At 39.3% G+C, this 20,857-nt stretch overlaps 1 protein-coding gene across 1 annotated transcript; it reads left to right on the top strand.

The window, feature by feature from the left end:
* Positions 1 to 18,311: 18,311 nt before the first annotated feature.
* UBTFL1 (upstream binding transcription factor like 1) lies at positions 18,312 to 19,358 on the top strand. The gene has a single exon (XM_049780553.1). It carries the CDS (start codon positions 18,312 to 18,314, stop codon positions 19,356 to 19,358), a length of 1,047 nt encoding a protein of 348 aa, XP_049636510.1.
* Positions 19,359 to 20,857: the final 1,499 nt, after the last annotated feature.

Below are 20,857 nucleotides of genomic sequence, written 5' to 3'. Positions count from 1 at the left end.
GATCATATCTGGTACAAGGATTGAATACCTGTTGACTAACTACAAGGCATGAACCTTATCCACTGTGCTCTTTCTCTCCAGCTCTTCATTTATTTTTAAACTTACAGATTTAGTATGTACTTTATATTCAGCATAACAGTGAGATTTTCCTTATGATTTTTGGAAAATATTATTTTTTAATGACTTAACTATTTTTATTAGTATGAGAATTTTATTTGATTTTCTTTACTTTGTGTGTGTGGTGTATGTGTTTATTATTTTTGCTTTGGGTTCTCACCTGGAAGTGCTCAGGGATACTATATGGTACCAGGATTGAACCTAGGCCTCTCTAATGCAAAACATGCAAACTAGTCCATTAAGCTAGGTCTGGTTCTTGGGATTATATTTCATATTCAGTCATATATGTACTTCTATTTTTCATTGTCTTTTATTTATTGTTTTTGTTTTAGAGTTATGATGTTTTGGTTTTTGGGTCACACTTGGCAGTGCTCAGGGGCTACTCCTGCCTCTATGCTCAAAAATCGCCCCCGGCAGGCTCGGGGGACCATATGGGATGCCGGGATTCGAACCACCATTCTTCTGTATGCAAGGCAAACGCCTTACCGCTGTGCTATCTCTCTGGCCCCTACATATTTTGATTTTGCATACCTACATAATAGGTATGCAAGTACTCTTCTTTCTTTTTCTTTCTTTCTTTTTTTTTTTTTTTGGTTTTTCTGCCACAAGCAGTGACACTCAAGGATTACTCCTGGCTATGCGCTCAGAAATCACTCCTGGCTTGGGGGATCATATGAGACGCTGGGGGATCGAACCGTGGTCCGTTCTAGGCTAGTGCAGGCAAGACAGACTCCTTGGCAAGGCAGACTCCTTACCACTTGCGCCATTGCCCTGGCCCTGCAAATATTCTTCTGAAGTGTTTTTAGATACCTTTGATTAATGCCAAAGTAGGTATTGCTGAATTACATGCAGTATTTGTGAATGAAAATTGAGGGAAACCAGGAGTATAAAACAACTGACAAGGAATTTACAGACAAAAAGAGAATAAACAAGGTGGTAAAAATTTGGGGGGGCGGGGCACACCAGATGATGCTAGGGGATTAATCTTGGCCTTGCGTTCAGAAATCACCCCTGGCTTGGGGGACCATATAAGACTCCAGGGGATCAAACCGCAGTCCATCCTAGGCACAAGGCAGACGCCTTACCACCTGTGCCATCATTCCGGCCCAGAGGTGGTAAAGATTTCTAATCATAAAGAATGAAAACAAGATAAGGGAGACTTATCTTATTTGGGGTATCTAAGGGCATGGGGGCTCTGAATACCAGAGCACAGAAACAAGCAAGACAACTAAATAGATTAGGATAAAAACACTTTGTTTCTCAAAGCCACATCAGGCTTAACTGCAATTTATTTTATGTAAGAATTTTATTTTTTAATGTATAAAAGCAGTTTGCATCCTTTTCAGAGTTGTGAGGACTAACAAAACTTTTGGCTCACAAGAAAAAGCACCTTTCTCTTCTACCAATCTGGCTACAGTCTTAATTCTTTGATCTTCCCTAAAATATCCACCCAAGGAGCCAGAGCGATAGCACAATGGTAGGGTGTTTGCCTTGCATGCAGCTGACCCAGGACGGACCTGGTTCTATCCCTGGTGTCCCATATGATCACCCAAGCCAGGAGTAACCCCTGAGTGTCATTGGGTGTGGCCCAAAAACCAAACAAAAAAAGCCACTTCACCCAATAACCAGGTGAATTATATTTTGTGGTATTTCTTTTTGTGTGTAGTCTTTTAGAATGATCTGATCCTATTTGTTTATTTTGATTATTTTAGTTTGTCAATTGAGTTGAGTCTCCAAATTATATCTTGGACATTGTGGTCCTGGACAATATCACCAATTTTTCTTCCATTCATTTAATGATTTGGAGTCTGTTACTTCAGTTCATTCGGAATTAATATTTATGTGTATTATTTGGAATGATGCAGATTAATACTTTTCTTGTTATTATCCACACAACTTGTGAGCAGGGTTTTTTTTCTCTATAAGTTTTTTCATATAGTTTACATATCCATATATAGGTGAGATATCTCTGGACTATGGTATTAGTCCTTGTGCAAAACAAGTACATTGAATAACCAGAGCTATAGCATAGCAGGTACAGCATTTGCCTTGCTTGTGTGGCTGACCAGGGTTTGATTCCTGGGCATCCTATATGATTTGCCAAGCCTTTCAGAAGTAAATTCTGAGGCAGAGCCCAGAGTTATCCTTAATTTGGCCAAAAGCAAAAACAAACAAAAACAAACAAACAAATGAAGCACATAGGTATATTGGTCTTTGCACCTGTTTTTGTTTGAATAACATACTGTTTTAATTATTGTTGCTTTATAGTTTTAAGTAATAGTTTGAAAAGGGGGACATAATATCACTGTTTTTCCTTTTCAAGTATTCTGTTCAAGTAGTTATTCCATACAAAAGGAAGGTATTGATTTTGAAGCAGGCAATTAGGTAGGGAAGAGTCTACCCACCCAAGATAGAATTCTTAGGATATAATAAAAGCTCTTGGAATACAATAAAACTAAGAAATAGGACTTTAAGGAGTTACTCTTTTTTTAAAATAATTCTGAAACCATTGTGAATTACAAATCTTTCATAGTTGAATTTCAGGCATTATTAAGGAAATACATCTAACATAATATGCAAAGGAAACACACATTTCCTTTAAGTCTTTTGAAATAGTGTGGGGTGTTAAAATCGAAGCAGAGTTTCAACCTGTGAGATGGTCTTGTAGAGTCTTGTAGAAATTGGAACTCAGAAGTCAGGGATCAGGTAGTATATCAAGCTGAGGGACTCTCCAGAGCTGAATCCGGTAGCAAGCAACAGTCCCCAGTGAAGGGAGATGAGGGGAAAAAGGGGGCCGCCTAGAGTGAATCAGCAGAGTGGCAGCAGCTTATTCTTGACTGAAGCAAGGCAGGCTGGGAGGCTGTCCTTTCACTTTGAGAGTCAGCTAGGAGCTGGCTGTGGCAGGGGAAAGGTTATGGCTCCTGAGGAATTAAGAACTGAAGGCAAAGAGGATTAGATAGGGAGAAATAACAGGTCAGGGGGTATGAGGGCTAAAGGATAGAAAAGGATTTGTAATGTGGTAAGCAGGGGAGGGGAAAAAGGAAGAGTTATTATATTTAGCAGGAACTGTATTATAACATAAACATGCTTTATGTATAATACAGATTAGACATAGAGGTATCCAACACACACACACACACACACACACACACACACACACACACTTTGAAGATCGATTCATAGGTTGCAGTTAAGAACTGACCCATGGTGGAATGGATCAGAGTGCTTTAAAAATATGAAGCCAGCTGATCAAGGGGAAAGGTTTTCCAGTTTCTAGGCAAATCATCATTGGTGAGGATAAAGATTGCTGAAGAAAGGTTTCTTTTCTGTTTTTTTGTTTTGTTTTGTTTTTTTTGTTTTTGTTTTTTGGGCCACACCCGGCAGTGCTCAGGGGTCACTCCTGGCTGTTTGCTCAGAAATAGCTCCTGGCAGGCACGGGGAACCATATGGGACAACGGGATATGAACCAACCACCTTTGGTCCTGGATTGGCTGCTTGCAAGGCAAACGCCGCTGTGCTATCTCTCCGGGCCCTGAAGAAAGGTTTCTGGGGTTAGACTGTTAATGGAGCATTATTACAACAATCATAATTCCCACGTCTAGTGAAAATTACCATATGCAATATGGTAATGAGCACTGTAAGAGGAGTTTACCCCATGAAGTATCATCTATTGGGTAAGGATTACTCCTTTTAAGATAAGACCATTACCTGATGCCACTGCAATTTCGGTGGAGACTGGATCCCCTACAGGGAGAAGCTCCTGAAAAGCCTTTTATGTCCACCTTTTATGTCCCTGGAAACCACTCTAGCAATAGAACTCTTTCCTAAGAAGAAAGCCCCACATGGAAAAGGTTGGGAAAATCCTATATAAACCAACTTGAAACAAAAGGAATGCACACAAATGCTCCTTGGGCTCATGTGTCAGTGTTGCATACAGGTGTGTTGCTGGCCAACATGCATGGTGCCCGAGCACATGTCACCCACATCTCGTCTTTAAATAGGAGCCTTTGAAGAAGACTGCTGATCCTTGAGCAAGTTGATCTTTTTCTTCCTTCCTTTCTTCCTTCCCTCCTTCCTTTCTCTCTCTCTTTCTTTCTTTCTCTCTCTCTCTTTCTTTCTTTCTTTCTTTCTCCTTTCTTTCTTTCCTTCCTTCCTTCCTTCCTTCCTTCCTTCCTTCCTTCCTTCCTTCCTTCCTTCCTTCCTTCCTTCCTTCCTTCCTTCCTTCCTTCCTTCCTTTCCTCCCTTCCTCCCTTCCTCCCTTCCTCCCTTCCTTCCTTCCTTTTGGGGGGGGGGGGGGTTTTGGATCACACCTGGTGGCACTCAGGGGTTACTCCTGGCTCTGCGCTCAGAAATTGCTGCTGGCAGGCACAGGGACCATATGGGATGCCCAGATTCAAACCACCATCTGTCTTGGATCAGCTGCATGAAAGGCAAGCGCCCTACACTGTGCTATCTCTCTGGCCTAATCTCTCTTTTTCTTATCATTTAACCCTCCATCCTTAGTGCCTACTAAGAAAACCTGTATTTACTTCACTACTTTTCTTCTCCTGAAATTCCTTTCTGTGAGGGAAGGCAATGGGCCTATAGACCTGCGTAAGGTCTTTTTTTTTTTTCCTCGCCACAAAGCAAAGCCCACAGTCCTAGATCTCTCCAGCCACTTCCCCAAGTGGTAGAAGTGGGTAAAGAGAAAGAGGTAAATTTCCTTCTCTGGGCTGCCACCAGTCAATCTCCTCCATTCTTCACAAAAGTCACTAGGGGACCTCCACCAACATCAATTTCCTTTAAAATGTCATTCATGTTTTTGTAGAGATTCATTGGTACCAGAGATTACTTTATGTAAGATTGAAAGTGGATTCACTAAATTTTCCTTGTCAGTTTATCAGATGATACATTTTTGTAAACCACCATACAAATCCCATTGCACTGTTACTTTAAAATCTAGTGCATTCTGCAACTTACTCCTCAGACAGAGTCAGTGATAATGTTTACAATTCCTTACAGACCAAGGCAAGGAAGAAATCAATCTTTATTATGCAGAAATGTAAACAATACTTGGAGGCAAAGAAAGTATAAACAACCTCTAAGATCTCTGACTCAATAGCAGAGGCTGTAACTTCCAAAAGGCTTAGCTCACAGAAAATATGCCTGGATATATGGTTCTAATTTTATTTTTTTCTGTTTGCTATTAGTCTGTGTAATTGTCTTTCAACTATCCTTAATGGAAATGAAAAAAGGAAATAAATAGAAAGTTTACCAAAAAACACTGAAGAGCCAAAAAGGCATATCAAAAGGATCTCATCATTACTCATTAGAAAAATGCAAATCAGGGGCCAGAAGGATAGCATGGAGATAGGGCGTTTGCCTTGCATGCTGAAGGACAGTGGTTCGAATCCCTGGCATCCATATGGTCCCCCGTGCCTGCCAGGTGAGATTTCTGAGCACAGAGCCAAAGTAACCCCTGAGCGCTGCTGGGTGTGGCTCCCCCCCCAAAAAAAAAATAACAAAAAGAAAAATAAAAATGCAAATCAAAACAACTTTGAGGGGCAAAGCAGTGGCACAGCTGTAGGGTGTTTGCCTTGCATGCGGCTGACCTAAGTCAGACAGCAGTTTGATCCCCTGGAGTAAACCCTGAGTGTCACAGGGTGTGGCCCAAAACCAAAAAAAAAAAAAAAAAAAAAAGAGAGAGAGAGAGAGAAAAAAAGAAAAAAGTCTGGAAATAGGTAGTTCTGAGAGGGTTGTAATGTGAAAGGAATCCTTACCTACTATTGGTAGGAATATCATCTGGTTCAGTGGAAAACAATATTAAGCAATCTCTCCAAAAAATAAGAATAAAACTCCCAAGCAATCCAACCACTTCTTGGCATCTATTCCCAAAACGTAAAGAAGTTAATTTTGATATGTGCATACATATTTTCATCCTAGCGCTTACTTAATAGGCAAGGTACAGAAATAACCCAAATGATCAACGAGGGGCAAATGAATTGAGAAGTTGTGGCGCATATACATAATGGAATACTATATAGTTCTAGGAAAGAACAAAGTCATGCAATTTGCCATTACAGATGGATTAGAGAATTTAATGCTTAGTGAATTCAATCAGAAAGAAAGGAGGCAGAATGATTTCTCCCATATGTGGGACTGTAGATATATTACGAAGTAAGCAACAAAGGGCCAAAGGCAACCAATGAGAAAGCTGATCCACAAAACTGAGTGGGGAGCAGGGAAGATAATAGGGAGAGACATTGAAAACCTTTGTCCTGCCCATTAAGATATCTCTTGACCTTTTAGAGGCATTTTAAATTCTAATTAAATTTTCTACTTGTGATTGGTCTGTTTAGGCATCTATTTCTCTTTGAAATAGCATGGGATTCCTAAATTTGAACAACTATTATTTGTCCAATCAGTTTGTTAACATCTTTTTTTCTGTTTTTGTTTTTGTTTTGGGGCCACACCCATTTGACGCTCAGGGGTTACTCCTGACTATGCGCTCAGAAATCACTCCTGGTTTGGGGGGACCATATGGGATGCCAGGGGATCGAACTGTACCTCTAGCGCCACCTTCCCGGCCCCTTGTTAGCATCTTGATATTAATAGTGGTCTCTAGTAATACCGTCTCTTTCTGCAACCAGTGTTAGCCCACCAGTTTCTTTTTATTTGTTTTTGGGGGGCGGGGAGGTAGAGGAAGGTACTCAGGTATAACTCCCAGCTCTGTGTTCAGAAATCACTCCTGACAGGCTCACGAGACCATATGAGATACCAGGGATCAAACCTGAGTAAGCCGTATGCAAGGCAAGCACCCTACCCACTGTTCTATCTATTTCTCCAGGCCCAAGCTTCATTTTTTACTTATTTTTTATAAGAATAAATTTTATTATTTTTTTTTTATTTTGTTCTTAGTGATTCTAGCTTGGGGATTGCTGCGGATGTTTCCTGGCAGTACTTGAAGGATTATTCAGTGTTAAGGATTGTTCCAGGAGCTTTCAGGATGAAAACTTTAAGGGTGTGTTTTTGCAGCGTCAGCTTCTGATGTTTATCACTTAATAATAAATTAACAGTTCTTGTCAATGCTGAGTAAGAGTAAAAGCTTTCTGCTTTGTAGCTAGTTTGCTAAAATCTGAAACTTTTTTCTCACAACAGATTTAGGAGAACTTCTTTTGGAGGGATGTTGGGGTCATACCCCACAGTGCTCAGAGCTTACTCCTGGCAGTCATGGGGGACCATATGGAATGCCAGGATTCGAACCACCATCCATCCTGAATTGGCTGTGTGCAAGGCAAATACCCTACCACTGTGCTATCTCTCCGGCCCCATTTTTTTAATATCCAGGTAATTCCCCTGCTTGCATTCCAAAGCACCTAACATATCAGGTGTTCTCACTTTGCTGGACCTGGAAATGATGTCTGATACTCTGTTCTGGATATAGATAATGAAAACAAATTGGAAAGTTGACTTGAAGGCTGATTGGAGAAAGGGATGAACTTGGTTTGGTCTGCAATAATATATCTGACAAAATTGCCAACATCCTGTTGGAAACCAAGTAGACTCTACTGGGGTTCTGAAACTCTGGGTGCCCCCACAGTTCTTCCCCTGATTCCACACTTGGTCTGCAATCTCATCTGAGGCATATAGACCTCCTTTCTTTTCTCTGGAATCTTTATCTAGAAGCACAGAGGTCTCTCCCTATTCTATCAATTCTACTAGTTGTTAGGTACCTACCATAAAAATGCAGGGATTGAGTTGGTGAGGGTTTCTATGTTAATAATCTGACATAAATTGCATAAGATATATATAGTAGGTTAAAGGGTTTTTTTTTGTTTGTTCGATTGCTTCTGAGTAGATTTTTCCATGTCTTAGTCTGTTTCTCAAGATCTGTGAATAAGAGGCACTTTTTCTTTCAATTGTGCTAGGGATAGAATTCCAGAACACCCTGGAATAGGCAAGTGAAATACATGCACATTTATTTTATTTTATTTTATTTGGTTTGGGGATCACACCAGCTGTGTGGGCTATTCCTAGTTGCAGTTAGGGTTGCTCCAGGTAGTATGTGGGATTCCATAAAAAGCTGGGAATGAACTTCGTCTTTCTTGTAGCTAAACATATTAAGCACACACCCTGTTTAAACATATAGAGCACACACCCTGCTTTTTTCTAATCCCCTACTGTTTTCCCTAAACACAGAATGACATACACCCTGTTTTAATCCCCTCTCACATCCTACCTGATTGGCTGACAGAGTTCACACCCTACTCTCCCCTAATATAAATATTCCTTTCCCACTTAAAATAAAGTTATTTTCCTGAAGTGGCTCATGGATGCTTCTTTGTGAGTCCTTTACTCATCCAGGACCCACCATCATCAGTGACAGATATCTACATTCCTGAAGACAAAACAGCTATGGAGCTATCTCTGGTTGCCCAGTAAGTATACTACTTAAATGGGGTTCAAAGTCTCTCAGAATTGCCTTGGAAATATCAGAAAGCCTCCTCTACCTCCCAATATCCCTGATAAGAATTTGTCTAGTAATTTATTATTACATTTCTGGGAAAAGGGATCAATTATTCCCTGGTGCTGTTACAGAATTTGCATCAAAAAGTTGTCAGGTGTTAGCTGTATCAGTGTCTTTTTGTTTTTGTTTTTGTTTGTTTGTTAGTTTTTGGTTTTGGGGTCTCACCTGGCAGCGCTCAGGAGTTACTCCAGGCTCTATGCTCAGAAATCGCTCCTGGCAGGCTTGGGGGACCATATGGGATGCTGGGATTCGAACCACCGTCCTTTTGTATGCAAGGCAAACACCCAACTCCATGCTATCTCTCTAAACCTGTATCAGTGTCTTAATTCCGTTTTATTCACCCTTCTTTCCAGACCTAGTATCTGGAATTTATAGTACAATGGACATAGGTGAATCATTTAAAAACTATGCATTTTCTCTTATAAAATTGGAGGAATTATATTATTCTTCAGAGATATTTGCCTTTAGAGGAACAGGGTAAGAGGCATTGAGTTTCCCAACCCACCCAATATAATCATAGAAATCTTGAGTAAGTCTGGATATCTCAAGAGAATGAGTAGATTTGGGGAAATTTGAGCCCTAGAACTACAAAGTCTCCCTAAACAACTCTAGGAGTAAACTCTGAGTTTTGAGTTTAAAACTGCCTTTGAGAATTACCAGGTGTCCAGTCCCTCAAAAAAATAAATCCAGACTTAAATCTTTTGTGGGTCCAAACCTGCTTTAGAACTTTAGATGTGAGAAATTTGAGTTTTTGTATTTGCTGTTTTATATCCCACTCACTCTGAGTATCTCTGGGTATCTGAGGGCTTTTGTTCTTTGGATATCCTAGGTTTGGGTTTTCTAGTCCATGACAATCTTCATCAGCAAACTTATCTTTGACATCTAAAGAAATTATCTTCTCTTTCTCTTGTTACTAGTTGGATAAAACCACCTTCCTAACCAAGCTGCCAAAATAAATCACTACTATTCTGGAATCCTTGGAAAACCTTTTTCATTCTAATTCCACTGAGTCTACTCACTGACTTTTGAACGTTTTGTTGAATTCTTCATCCCCACCCTCAAAGTCTAGAGTTATACCCCAAGATTAACTCTGTTCTCTTGGTTTTCTCCAGATATCTTTGCTTCTTAGACTTTCTCTTTTATGATTTTTTTTTCCTCTCTCCAAGTTTACAGCATGTTACTGTTTCAAAGTCTTAGTGTATGGGACATTTTGGGGAGTTCTAGGGAAATGTGCTCAGGCTGTCTTTTTTATAAAGGTTGAAGAGGGTTCAGGGCAGAGCACTCTGTTTTGAGTTATGTGCATTAGCAGAGAGAGTTGGTTTAAAGAATTAGGTGTTCTAAATAGTTCTCTCAGTTTTGAAGAGATGTGGGGCCAAGTCCTACATGCATCACTTTGTGTTTCTAGTAATAACTGAATTTTTTTGTTTGTTTTTGATGTTTGAATCACATTACTCCTGGCTCTGCTCTCAGAAATTGCTCCTGGGAGGCTCAGGGGACCAGTTGGGGTGTTGGGGATCAAACCCAGGTCTATCTCAGGTTGGCTGTGTGCAAAGCAAACACCCTACCTCTGTGCTATTTCTCTGGCCCAATAACTGAGTTTTTTTATCTTGAAAATAGGCCTTGATGAGCCTCTTTCCTTTGTGACAGGAGATACTCATCACTATATTTACAAGGAAGGACCCCTCTTTCTTTTGTATATCTTTAATGTGGTTCAATTAATTTTTGTTTTGTTTTGTTTTGTTTGTTTTGGGGCCACACCCGGCGGTGCTCAGGGGTTACTCCTGGATGTCTGCTCAGAAATAGCTCCTGGCAGGCATGGGGTACCATATGGGACACCGGGATTCGAACCAACCACCTTTGGTCCTGGATTGGCTGCTTGCAAGGCAAACGCCGCTATGCTATCTCTCCGGGCCCGTGGTTCAATTAATTTTTACAAAAATTAATCTTTTAGTCAGTAGAATGATTAGCTGATGCCAATGCCTTGAGTGGATGAGGTTCCAGATTTGATTCCTGAATCCTCAATGTCCCCAGAACTGTTGAGTATGGCCCTGGAGTGTATGGTTCACAGTGACCCTAGGTATCTTCCAATATTAACACTAGAGGAACCGGGGAGGAATCTGTCCTCCACCAATAAAGCAGTCATCCTAAATGTCCTCCTACATATCCCCAGTTCACATAAACAATAGTTGATGCCAAAGTCTGAGGTTTGCATATTGCTACTTTCCTCTTGGAGATAAATTTTCTGGTTCTTGTGTTTGATTTTTTTATTTGTGAACTATTATTAGAGGAACTTGACAAAAGAGAATGAAATAGCAGGCAGCTGAGATGTTTAATGCTTAATGCCACTTGAAGGGTCAGCTGAAAGGGATCAGCTGAAAGGATCAGTGGAAAGTCATCAACAAAGCTGAGAGTCAATCCTATTAGGCTTTTTTTTTTTTCCAAAATTAATTTACATTCAGCAGTGTCAAAGGAACAGTTTTTTTTTTTTTTTTTTTTTGCGCCACACCCTGTGACACTCAGGGGTTACTCCTGGCTATGCGCTCAGAAGTTGGTCCTGGCTTGGGGGACCATATGGGACACCGGGGGATCGAACCGCGGTCCGTCCTAGGCTAGTGCAGGCAAGGCAGGCACCTTACCTCCAGCGCCACCGCCCGGCCCAAAGGAACAGTTTTATATCCAACTAAAGATCTTTAAGTAAAATACATTTGTTTAGAATACTGTAGGCAAAATAATGTAAAGATTGTGCCAGATAGATAGAGGTGAAAAGAATATAAAGGATGATGCCTTAGCATAGTGCCAGGAGTAATTCCTGAGCAATGTAAACTCTCCCAAGCAAATAACAACAAGCAACAAATTGAAAAATTAGTAGTGTATTATGTATTCTCAAGAAATTCTCATCTATAAAAAAAATTTATCTTTTAGGGTCTACCAACAGTACACAGGGCTTACTCCCAGTTTTATGCTCGGAGGAAACTCCTAGAAATGCTTGGCAAGTCTATGTGGTACCAGGGATGGAACTTTCACATGCAAAGTGAAACTTTCACAGCAAAGCATATATACCAGTCATTGAGCTATATCTCTTGTCCTAAGTAGAGATATTGACTGTATCATATTGTAGAGATGTAGAAGATAAGTAAGGGGTATCAAGAATATAAACTAGTCGTGGGGTTGGATATATCTATACAGCAGGTAGGGTGCCTATCCTGCAAGTAGTCACAATAAATTTAATTGCTGTCCCTATATGAACACCAAGTTTATCAGAAGTGTGTAAAGCAGGAATAAGTACTGAGTACCAATAAATGTGGCTCCCCAAAACCAAGATATATAGACAGAGAGACTGATCTTTTTTATTATCAATTCTCAGGGGGGAAAAAATCGAATGCTAAGACGCTAGTTCAGTTTTTCAGTCATGGCTTATATGAATGACCAGACTAATATTTGGTGTAACAGAATAGGTGTTTTTAAATTTCCCTTTATAGTATACTTCTTTGAATGAAGTGCTGTGATCCATTGTTCACTAAATATGAAAGTTTGGGATAGAGTTTTAGTAGCTTAGGGACACACTATCAGTGCTCAAGGCAAACTTCTGGCTCTGTTCAGTAATGACCCCCAGGTATGTTTGAGAACCATATGTGGTGACAGTCATTAGAATCAGAATAAGCCGGGCAGAGAGATAGCACAGCGGCCTTTGCCTTGCAAACAGCCGATCCAGAGGTGCCCCATATGGTCCCCCATGCCTGCCAGGAGCTATTTCTGAGCAGACAGCCAGGAGTAACCCCTGAGCACCGCTGGGTGTGGCCCAAAAACCAAAAAAAAAAAAAAAAAAAAAAGAATCAGAATAAGCCACAGGCTGTGTTTTACTGCTGTACTATCTCTCTGCCCCCATGAAAATGTTTTTTAAGAGGATTAAAAATGTTTAAATACAGACAAAATAAGAAATCCTAGTGACTAAAACTTAACAGAAAATGTACTAATTTTACAGCTAAATTTTATTACTTTTTGTAAGTTATCATGTATTATATATCTAGTATGTAAGCTTGAAATCAATGTAAATATTATGATTATGCATGTGTATTGTTAATGAAATAAAATAATATGATAGAATATTTAGAGTAGTAAGTTAAGGAACAGAGTCCAAGAGACAATCAGCAAAACCTAGCATTTTGCAATTCTTTTACTTCTGTTTTTGTTTTTGGTCCATACCCAGTGACCCTCAAGGGGTTACTCCTGCTCAGAAACCGCTCCTGGTGGGCACAGGGAACCATATGGGATGCCATATAGGTTCAAACCATATAGCAAACGCCCTACCGCTGTGCTCTCTCCAGCCCCATCTTTTATTTTATTTTATTTTATTTTATTATTTTATTTTATTTATTTTATTTTATTTTATTTTATTATTTTATTTTATTTATTTTATTTTATTATTTTATTTATTTTATTTTATTTTATTTTATTATTTTATTTTATTTATTTTATTTTATTTTATTATTTTATTTTATTTTATTTTATTTTATTTATTTTTTTTGGTTTTTGGGCCACACCCGGTGACGCTCAGGGGTTACTCCTGGCTATGCGCTCAGAAGTTGCTCCTGGCTTCTTGGGGGACCATATGGGACGCCGGGGGATCGAACCGCGGTCCGTCCTAGGCTAGCGCAGGTAAGGCAGGCACCTTACCTTTAGCGCCACCGCCCGGCCCCTTTATTATTTTATTTTATTTTATTTTTATTTTATTTTATTTTATTTTATTTTATTTTATTTTATTGGCACCACGCATCATTCCTGACTTTGTGCTCAGAAATAACTTCTGGCAGGTTCGAGGACCTCATGGGATTCTGGGGATAGAACCCAGGTCGACCACATGCATGCATAAAGCAAACGCCACACCCTCTGTGCCATAGCCCAAGCCCTCTTGTTAGCAATTTATATAAAGAAAAAAGAAAAACGGGCCCGGAGAGATAGCACAGCGGCCTTTGCCTTGCAAGCAGCCGATCCAGGATCAAAGGTGGTTGGTTCGAATCCCGGTGTCCCATATGGTCCCCCGTGCCTGCCAGGAGCTATTTCTGAGCAGACAGCCAGGAGTAACCCCTGAGCACAGCCGGGTGTGGCCCAAAAACAAAAACAAACAAAAATAAACTGTGAAAGCTAACATTTTTTGTTTGTTTGTTTGTTTGTTTGTTTGTTTGTTTTTTGGGTCACACCCACCAGCTCAGGGATTGCTCCTGGCGCTATGCTCAGAAATCACTCCTGGCAGGCTGGGGGACCATATGGGATGCCGGGATTTGAATCCGTCCTTCTGCATGCAAGGCAAACACTTTACCTCCATGCTATCTCTCCAGCCCCGAAAGCTAACATTTCTAATTTACCATATGGACACAAAGTATAATTTTGTGACATTTTTGGGAAATCAGAGAAGTGGAATTTTTAAAAATCTGTATCTATAGAACTTGATAATTTCACCTAACTTTTGACCAAGAGAACATGAATCCTTTGGATTAACAGAAATGTTATGAAAGCATAGATTTTCAACATCGCCTGTATGGATGACATTGTGCCAAATACTTTTATTTACTAGGGAGATTAGGGTCTCCCTTAATTGGGTCACTGGCTAAAGAGATCCTAAATAGGTTTAGGCACATGATATACATGTGGAGTCCTGGGTCAATATTTAGGTATTTAGGTACAAGCAATAGTAGGACTGACGTAGAGTACATCTTGATCACTGCCAGTTGTAACTTACCACAACCACCCCCCAAAAAAGTACTATAAAAATCCTATATGGATCACTAAAATAGCAATTCCTTATCTATTTTATGTATTCTGGTGGAATTGCTGTGGGTTAAAGTGAACCAAGAAGCAGAGAAGGAAAGAATAAGAAGAGTTTTTATAATGGCAGTCTTGGCATCAAGTATCTCCTGAATTAATCAGAATCTGGAAGCAACCCAGGCGCCTGAAAACATATGAGTGGCTAAAGAAACTGTGATATGTCTGTCTATACAATGGAATATTATGCAGCCATTAGAAAAAAATTGAATCATTAAATTTGCTTATATAAGCATCACATGGAGTTTTGTTTTGTTTTGTTTTGTTTTTAAGAATCATATAACCATCATTCCTTTTTATTTACCAAAGCAGGAGTTTGGAATTTACCAGACAAAATAACGTCCCTCAGACTGACTAAATAGCATCATTTATGAGATTGTCAACATTTTAAAATGTAGCATCAACTAGACTGACTTTTCCACAACTCATAAATTTCAAAAAGAAAAACTCTAGAAGGACCAATTACTATAGTGGGATCATAAGGTACAGAGATAAAAGTAGCCATTACATTTGTTCACTATGTCAAAACCTGTACTAACATTTTACATGTATCATTTAACTAAATTCTTCCATAATGAAGTTAGGACTATTAATATATAACAAGTGAAAAGAAAGTATTTTTTCTTTTTTTTAATATCTTTATTTAAGCACCTTGTTTATAGACATGATTGTATTTGGGTTTCAGTGATATAAAGAACATCCACCTTCACCAGTACAAGATTCCTATCACCAATGCCCCAAATCTCCCTCCTTCCCACCCACCCCCACCAGTATTTGAGACAGGCTTTCTACTTTTCTACTTTCACCACTTTTGTGGTGAGCTTCATATCATGAGCTGGACCTTCCAGCCCTCATCTCTATTGTCTCTGAGAATTATTACAATAATGTCTTTTATTTTTCTTAAAACCCATAGATGAGTGATACTATTCTGTGTCTCTCTCCCTCTGACTTATTTCACTCAGCATAATAGATTCCATGTATATCCAGGACATGAAGATTATTATGGCAAGTAAAAATGAGTCAGAGGTAGAGGGATAAACATAGAATAACCTCAATCATTTGTGAGATATAAGAAAATAAAAGACAGTTTGGAGATGATATCTAGAGATAATAGAGATAAGGATTAGGAGGACCAGTCCATGGTAGGAAGCTTACCCCCAAAGAGCAGAGAGTACAATTAGAGTAGAGAAGGTTCTACTATGAAGGGGGCATACATGTATTTCTTCATTAACAGTAGTGCAAACCACAGAGTCAGATAAAAAAGAAGATGGGGCTGGAGAGATAGCACAGTGGTAGAAAGTTTTTCTTGCATGCTGCCAACCCAGAATCAACCCGCGTTTAATTCCTGGCATCCCATATGGTCCTGAGTGTGCCAGGAGCAATTTCTGAGCACAGAGCCAGGAGTAACCCCTGAGCACCACCAGGCATGGCCCAAAACAGAGAAAGAGTCCCTCAGAGATAGGTAGGAGAAGGTGGGTGGGGGTGAAGAGGGCATCAGGGAGGGTGAGAGAGGTAAATTGTTGACATTGGTGATGGGAAATGCACGCTGGTATAAATTGCTGTACATTTTAAGACTGTAACTCAATTATGAACAAATTTGTCTATGGAAAAAAGTGTATTATGAACAATCTTGTAACCATAGCATTTAAAAGACAAGACAAGAAAAGAAGGGACCAGAGTGATAGAACAGCGGTAGAGCATTTGCCGTGTACATGGCCAACCCCAGAAGAACTCTGGTTCGATTTGCAGCATCCCATATGGTCCCCATGCCTGCCAGGAGTGATTTCTGAGTGCAGATCCAGGAGTAACCCCTGAGCACCGTCAGGTGTGGCTCAAAAACAAACAAACAAAAAAGACAAAGCAAAGAAAAAATAAATGTTATAAATATAAAATAAAAACTTAAAAAATATTCAATGGTAAGTGTTGCTAGGCTAGCCAACTATGATTTTGATTCACTTTGGGGATTTTATTTGTTTCTTTTTGTTTGTTTGCTTGTTGTTTGTTTTGTTTTTGGGTCACACCCGGCAGTGCTCAGGGGTTACTCCTGGCTCTATAGTCAGAAATCACTCCTGGCAGGCTCAGAGGACCATATGGGATGCCGGGATTCGAACCACCGACCTTCTGCATGCAAGGCAAACATCTTACTTCCATGCTATCTCTCTGGCCCCACTTTGGGGATTTTTTTAAGTACAAAAACAAAATAATCTTTATGACTTAAAATATATTCCCTATAATATTTTATTTGAAAGTATGTTTACAAGTAAATAACTGTGCTCTAAGTATGTAGATAGTATACATGTATGCACATATTTGTAATTATAAACACACCTCCATTCATATTTTGTAGAATGTTGCATCTCAGAGAATATAAATTTTAATATGGTGATATTCAATTTACAAATAATATTAGTTTAAACAGATTTAGCAGTATTCCAAACAGCAGAGTAACATAAAATAACTCTGATCTGAATCTCTAGAATGCTAGGTTTTTTGATTTTTGTTTCTTGTTTTTTTGTTTGTTTGTTTTGGTGTGTTTTGTTTTTGTTGTTGGGGTTTTGGTTTTTGTTTTGGTTTGGGGGCCATATTCAGCAGCATTCAGCAGTTACTCTGTGCTCAGAAATTATTCCTGGCTGTTTCGGAGAATCCTATGGGATCCTGGGATCAAACCCAGATCAGCAACATGCAAAGTAAACACCCTACCTGCTGTGTTATCACTCCTACCCCAGAATTTAAGTTTTGTATCATGTCCCCAGTTATGATTGTTCCAGAGATGAAAATTTAGAACACCTTCATTAAGTATTCATAGAGAAAAACTTCTGAAAGTCGTATTAGTTTACTTGAAAATCCTTGCATAGTATTGAATATTTCTACATTTCAATTTATTTTTCTATGCATTTTTTCCTGTCTATTGGGATAGTGTTAGTACTGGGTTTCTCAATAACTTCTATCATTGTGCTCCAGACTTTGCTTTATGGTTGCTGGAGGGTTTTATTTTATTAAATGTTCCAAATTTAAGATAATTTTTAATTATCATGGACTTTAGTCATTTGTATATTGATTCTGTTCTTTTGTCCTCCTTATCATATTTGTTTTGTTGTCAGGGGTTATTCTTGACTCTGCCATTGCTCAAGGGACTATAGGATGCTGGAATTAAAATCCAGGTTGTCCATGTACAAGACAAGTACCTTACCCGCTATATATATCTGGCCCCTGTGGTAAACATTTTTTCTTTTCTTTTTTAGAGGGCCACAGCCAGCAGTACTTGGGTTACTCCTGACTCTGAGCTCAGAAATCACTACTGGCAAACTCAGGGGACCATAAGGGAAGCTGGGGATTGAATCCAGGCATTAGCCTTGCATGTTGCAAGCCCAGATTTGATCCCCACATCCTGTATGATCCTGAAAGCACCACCATGATCAATTCTTTTTGTTTTGTTTTGCTTTTGGGTCATGCCCAGTGGTGCTCAGGGGTTGTTTTGCTGAAAATGTTTACCACTTTCTCAAATATAAATAACCTTTCAGGATAGGGACTCTTGGCTGGAATTTCTTTGATTTAGTACTTTTAATATAAATGTCATTATCTTTATGTTTCTTCACTTATATTTGAAAAATCTGATGTGAATATCATTTACTTTCCTTTATAATATTTTCTATTAAATATATTAAATGTGGATGTGAGATATTATTTTGAATATGTTATCAAATTTATTGTATAAAAGTTTTTTTTAAATTTTTCTCCCCAGAAACAAAGTTTCATATACTGAATGACTTCCAGAAAAAAAACTTATGGGACTTCAGAGCTGAGTATTTTGATCTGCCTAGATATAAGTCTGTCTAACTAGAGTCTTATATGTGCTCAAAACCTAAAAATGACATCACATCAAGACCTAGATAACTGGTCCAAAAAAGACTCTATTCAGCTATTGGAACGCATGGAAGTTAACCTATGTGATGAAAGTAACTCATTCAAAACCACCCAGTCAAAATTAGACTGGACAAAAATTGCTTTTAAAAATTTTTCTGGAGAAACATGCAAACTGAAGTGGTTCCAGATTTCTAACCGATTGAGAAAATTTCGTACACTGAAAGAATTAGTCTTGGAGGCCAAAGAATCTATTGGAAAACCCTACGAAAGGAAAAGTTGCAAAAGACATCCTGACTTACCTAAGAAGCCCTTAACTGCTTACTTCAGATTCTTTAAGGAGCAGAGACTCCAGTATTCCCAAAAGCATCCTAAACTGAACAATAAGGAGCTGACCAAGATCCTGTCTAAGAAATACAGGAAACTCCCAGAACATCTGAAGCAGAAATACATTCAAGATTTCCAAAGGGAGAAACAGGAGTTTGAGCTGAAAATGACTCAGTTTAGAGGAGAACACCCTGATCAAAATACCAAAAAGAGACCAGTCAAAGCAAAAAAGGTTCAAAGAAATGTACAAGATGAGAATTCTTTGCCTAACAATGATTTTCCCTATAAGCTATTTCATGGTCAACCCCAAAAGCCACCTATGCATGGATATTATAAATTTCATGAAGATATGTGGTCAAGTCAGGAGCTACAAAATGTACCTCAGAAGGAGCGCATGGTAGAGATCTGCAGACTCTGGCAAAGAGTCCCCCAGAGCCAGAAGGAGCTTTATAATCAGGAGGCTAAAAAACTTCAGGAACAGTACAAGATAGATCTGGATTGCTGGCTCAAGACACTCTCTCCCAAGGATTATGCCACATACAAAAAAATATCCTATGTTAAATATATACCCACGAACATGGAAGACAACCCAAGCAACAAGAATAGTCTTCAGTTCCCATTTGTAAGAAGCTTTCAGAACACACCGGGAGAAGAGGGGAGGCTGCATGCTCCAGAGATAGAAGAATCTTCAGGAAATGAAGAAAATTCTTACGTCTGTGTGGATTAGTGGAAGTTAAAGAAGATGGAAAAGAGGAAGAAAACAGCAAATTCTCATACTCTAGTGAAGATGAAGATGAGCATTGAGAAGCAGAGGGTAGAGAGCCTAATCCATCTGCATTAGAGTGTTTTTAATAGACTCCAAGTAGTATGTGTTAACTCTAGAAGAGTAAGTCAGAAATTGAAAAAAATTCAAGAGCAATTGACCTCAAGAGTGAATAAGACTTCTTGAAAAAGCCTTATTCTGAGGCCAGAGACATGTATAGCAGGCCATGTTTGAGCTAGGCCAAACTCTTCTTGAACAAGAGATAAACAAAACTGAAAGATGGTGGGTACACCAGTGCATGCAGTAGAAAGCTGGCCATTTGGGAGGAGAAGGTAGGCCAAGCCCCTGCTTTGCCAAAGCAGTGCCTGATGCCTCCATCACCCAGAGTCACAATATTTCTGATGGCCTTACCTCATCACCTCTCTATAATTCTCTTAAGCAATACCAATTTGACTAAACTTCAGGAACACTCCAATTGAACGGAATGGGCAGCTAACATCAAGAGTTTACTAAACTTGTGTTGACTCAGAGAGCCAGAATGAGTGTGACACCACAGAAAACCAATATGTATGTGCAACCTCAGAAAGCTAGCACATATATAGAACCTCAGAGAGCCAGCCAGCATATGTGAGCAACCTATGAGAGCCAGTATATGCATACAACCTCAAGATCCAACATATGTGTTGAAATCTAAGAAAGTCACCATGTGTGTGCAACCTCAATGAAACATATATATATATGTGTGTGTGTGTGTGTGTGTGTGCAACCTCAGAGTGTCAGTACATGTGTGCAACCTCAGAAAGACATGCATGAATGTGCACCCCATCCATCTCAACAGAAAGGTTTTTTGGGGGGTCATGCTTGACAGTATTCAGATGGTACTCCTGGCTCTGCACTCAGAAATCACTCCCAGCAGACTCTGGGGACCATAGGTGATGCTAGGGATCAATCCCAGGTCCATCCTTGGTTAGCCACATTCAAGATAACTGTCCTTCCACTGTCATATCACTCTGGCCACCACAAAGGGAATTATTAATGCAAGAATAACTTTATGCTTTAATGCTAGCATATTTAGTACTAGCATAAATAAGGGAATTATTTTGTGCCACCTGGGAGGCAAACTTAAGGGTGAGGAGGAAACTAGAGACTTTAAAGTAGGGCCACAAAGATGGTAAAATGGCACTGAAATGTTGAATAGATGAACCAAATGTATTATGAGCAACTTTGTAAATTGTGATGGTAAAATAAAGTTTAAAAAGAAAAAAATGATTCAAGAGCATCAAATTAAAAGATTCTTTTCTCTGGATTTTTAAAAAAAAATGTTTCTTTATTTAAGCACCATGATTACATACATGATTGTAGTTGGGTTTCTGTCATTAAAAAGAACACCCCCTTTCACCAGTGTGACATTCCACCACCAATGCCCAAGATTTCTCTCCTTCCCCATCCCCTGCCTGTATTCA

This window comes from Suncus etruscus, chromosome 9, assembly GCF_024139225.1.
Source record: "Suncus etruscus isolate mSunEtr1 chromosome 9, mSunEtr1.pri.cur, whole genome shotgun sequence".
Lineage (NCBI taxonomy): Eukaryota > Metazoa > Chordata > Mammalia > Eulipotyphla > Soricidae > Suncus > Suncus etruscus.
Note: the sequence above shows the minus strand (reverse complement) of the source record. Positions and strands in the feature narration are given on the sequence as shown.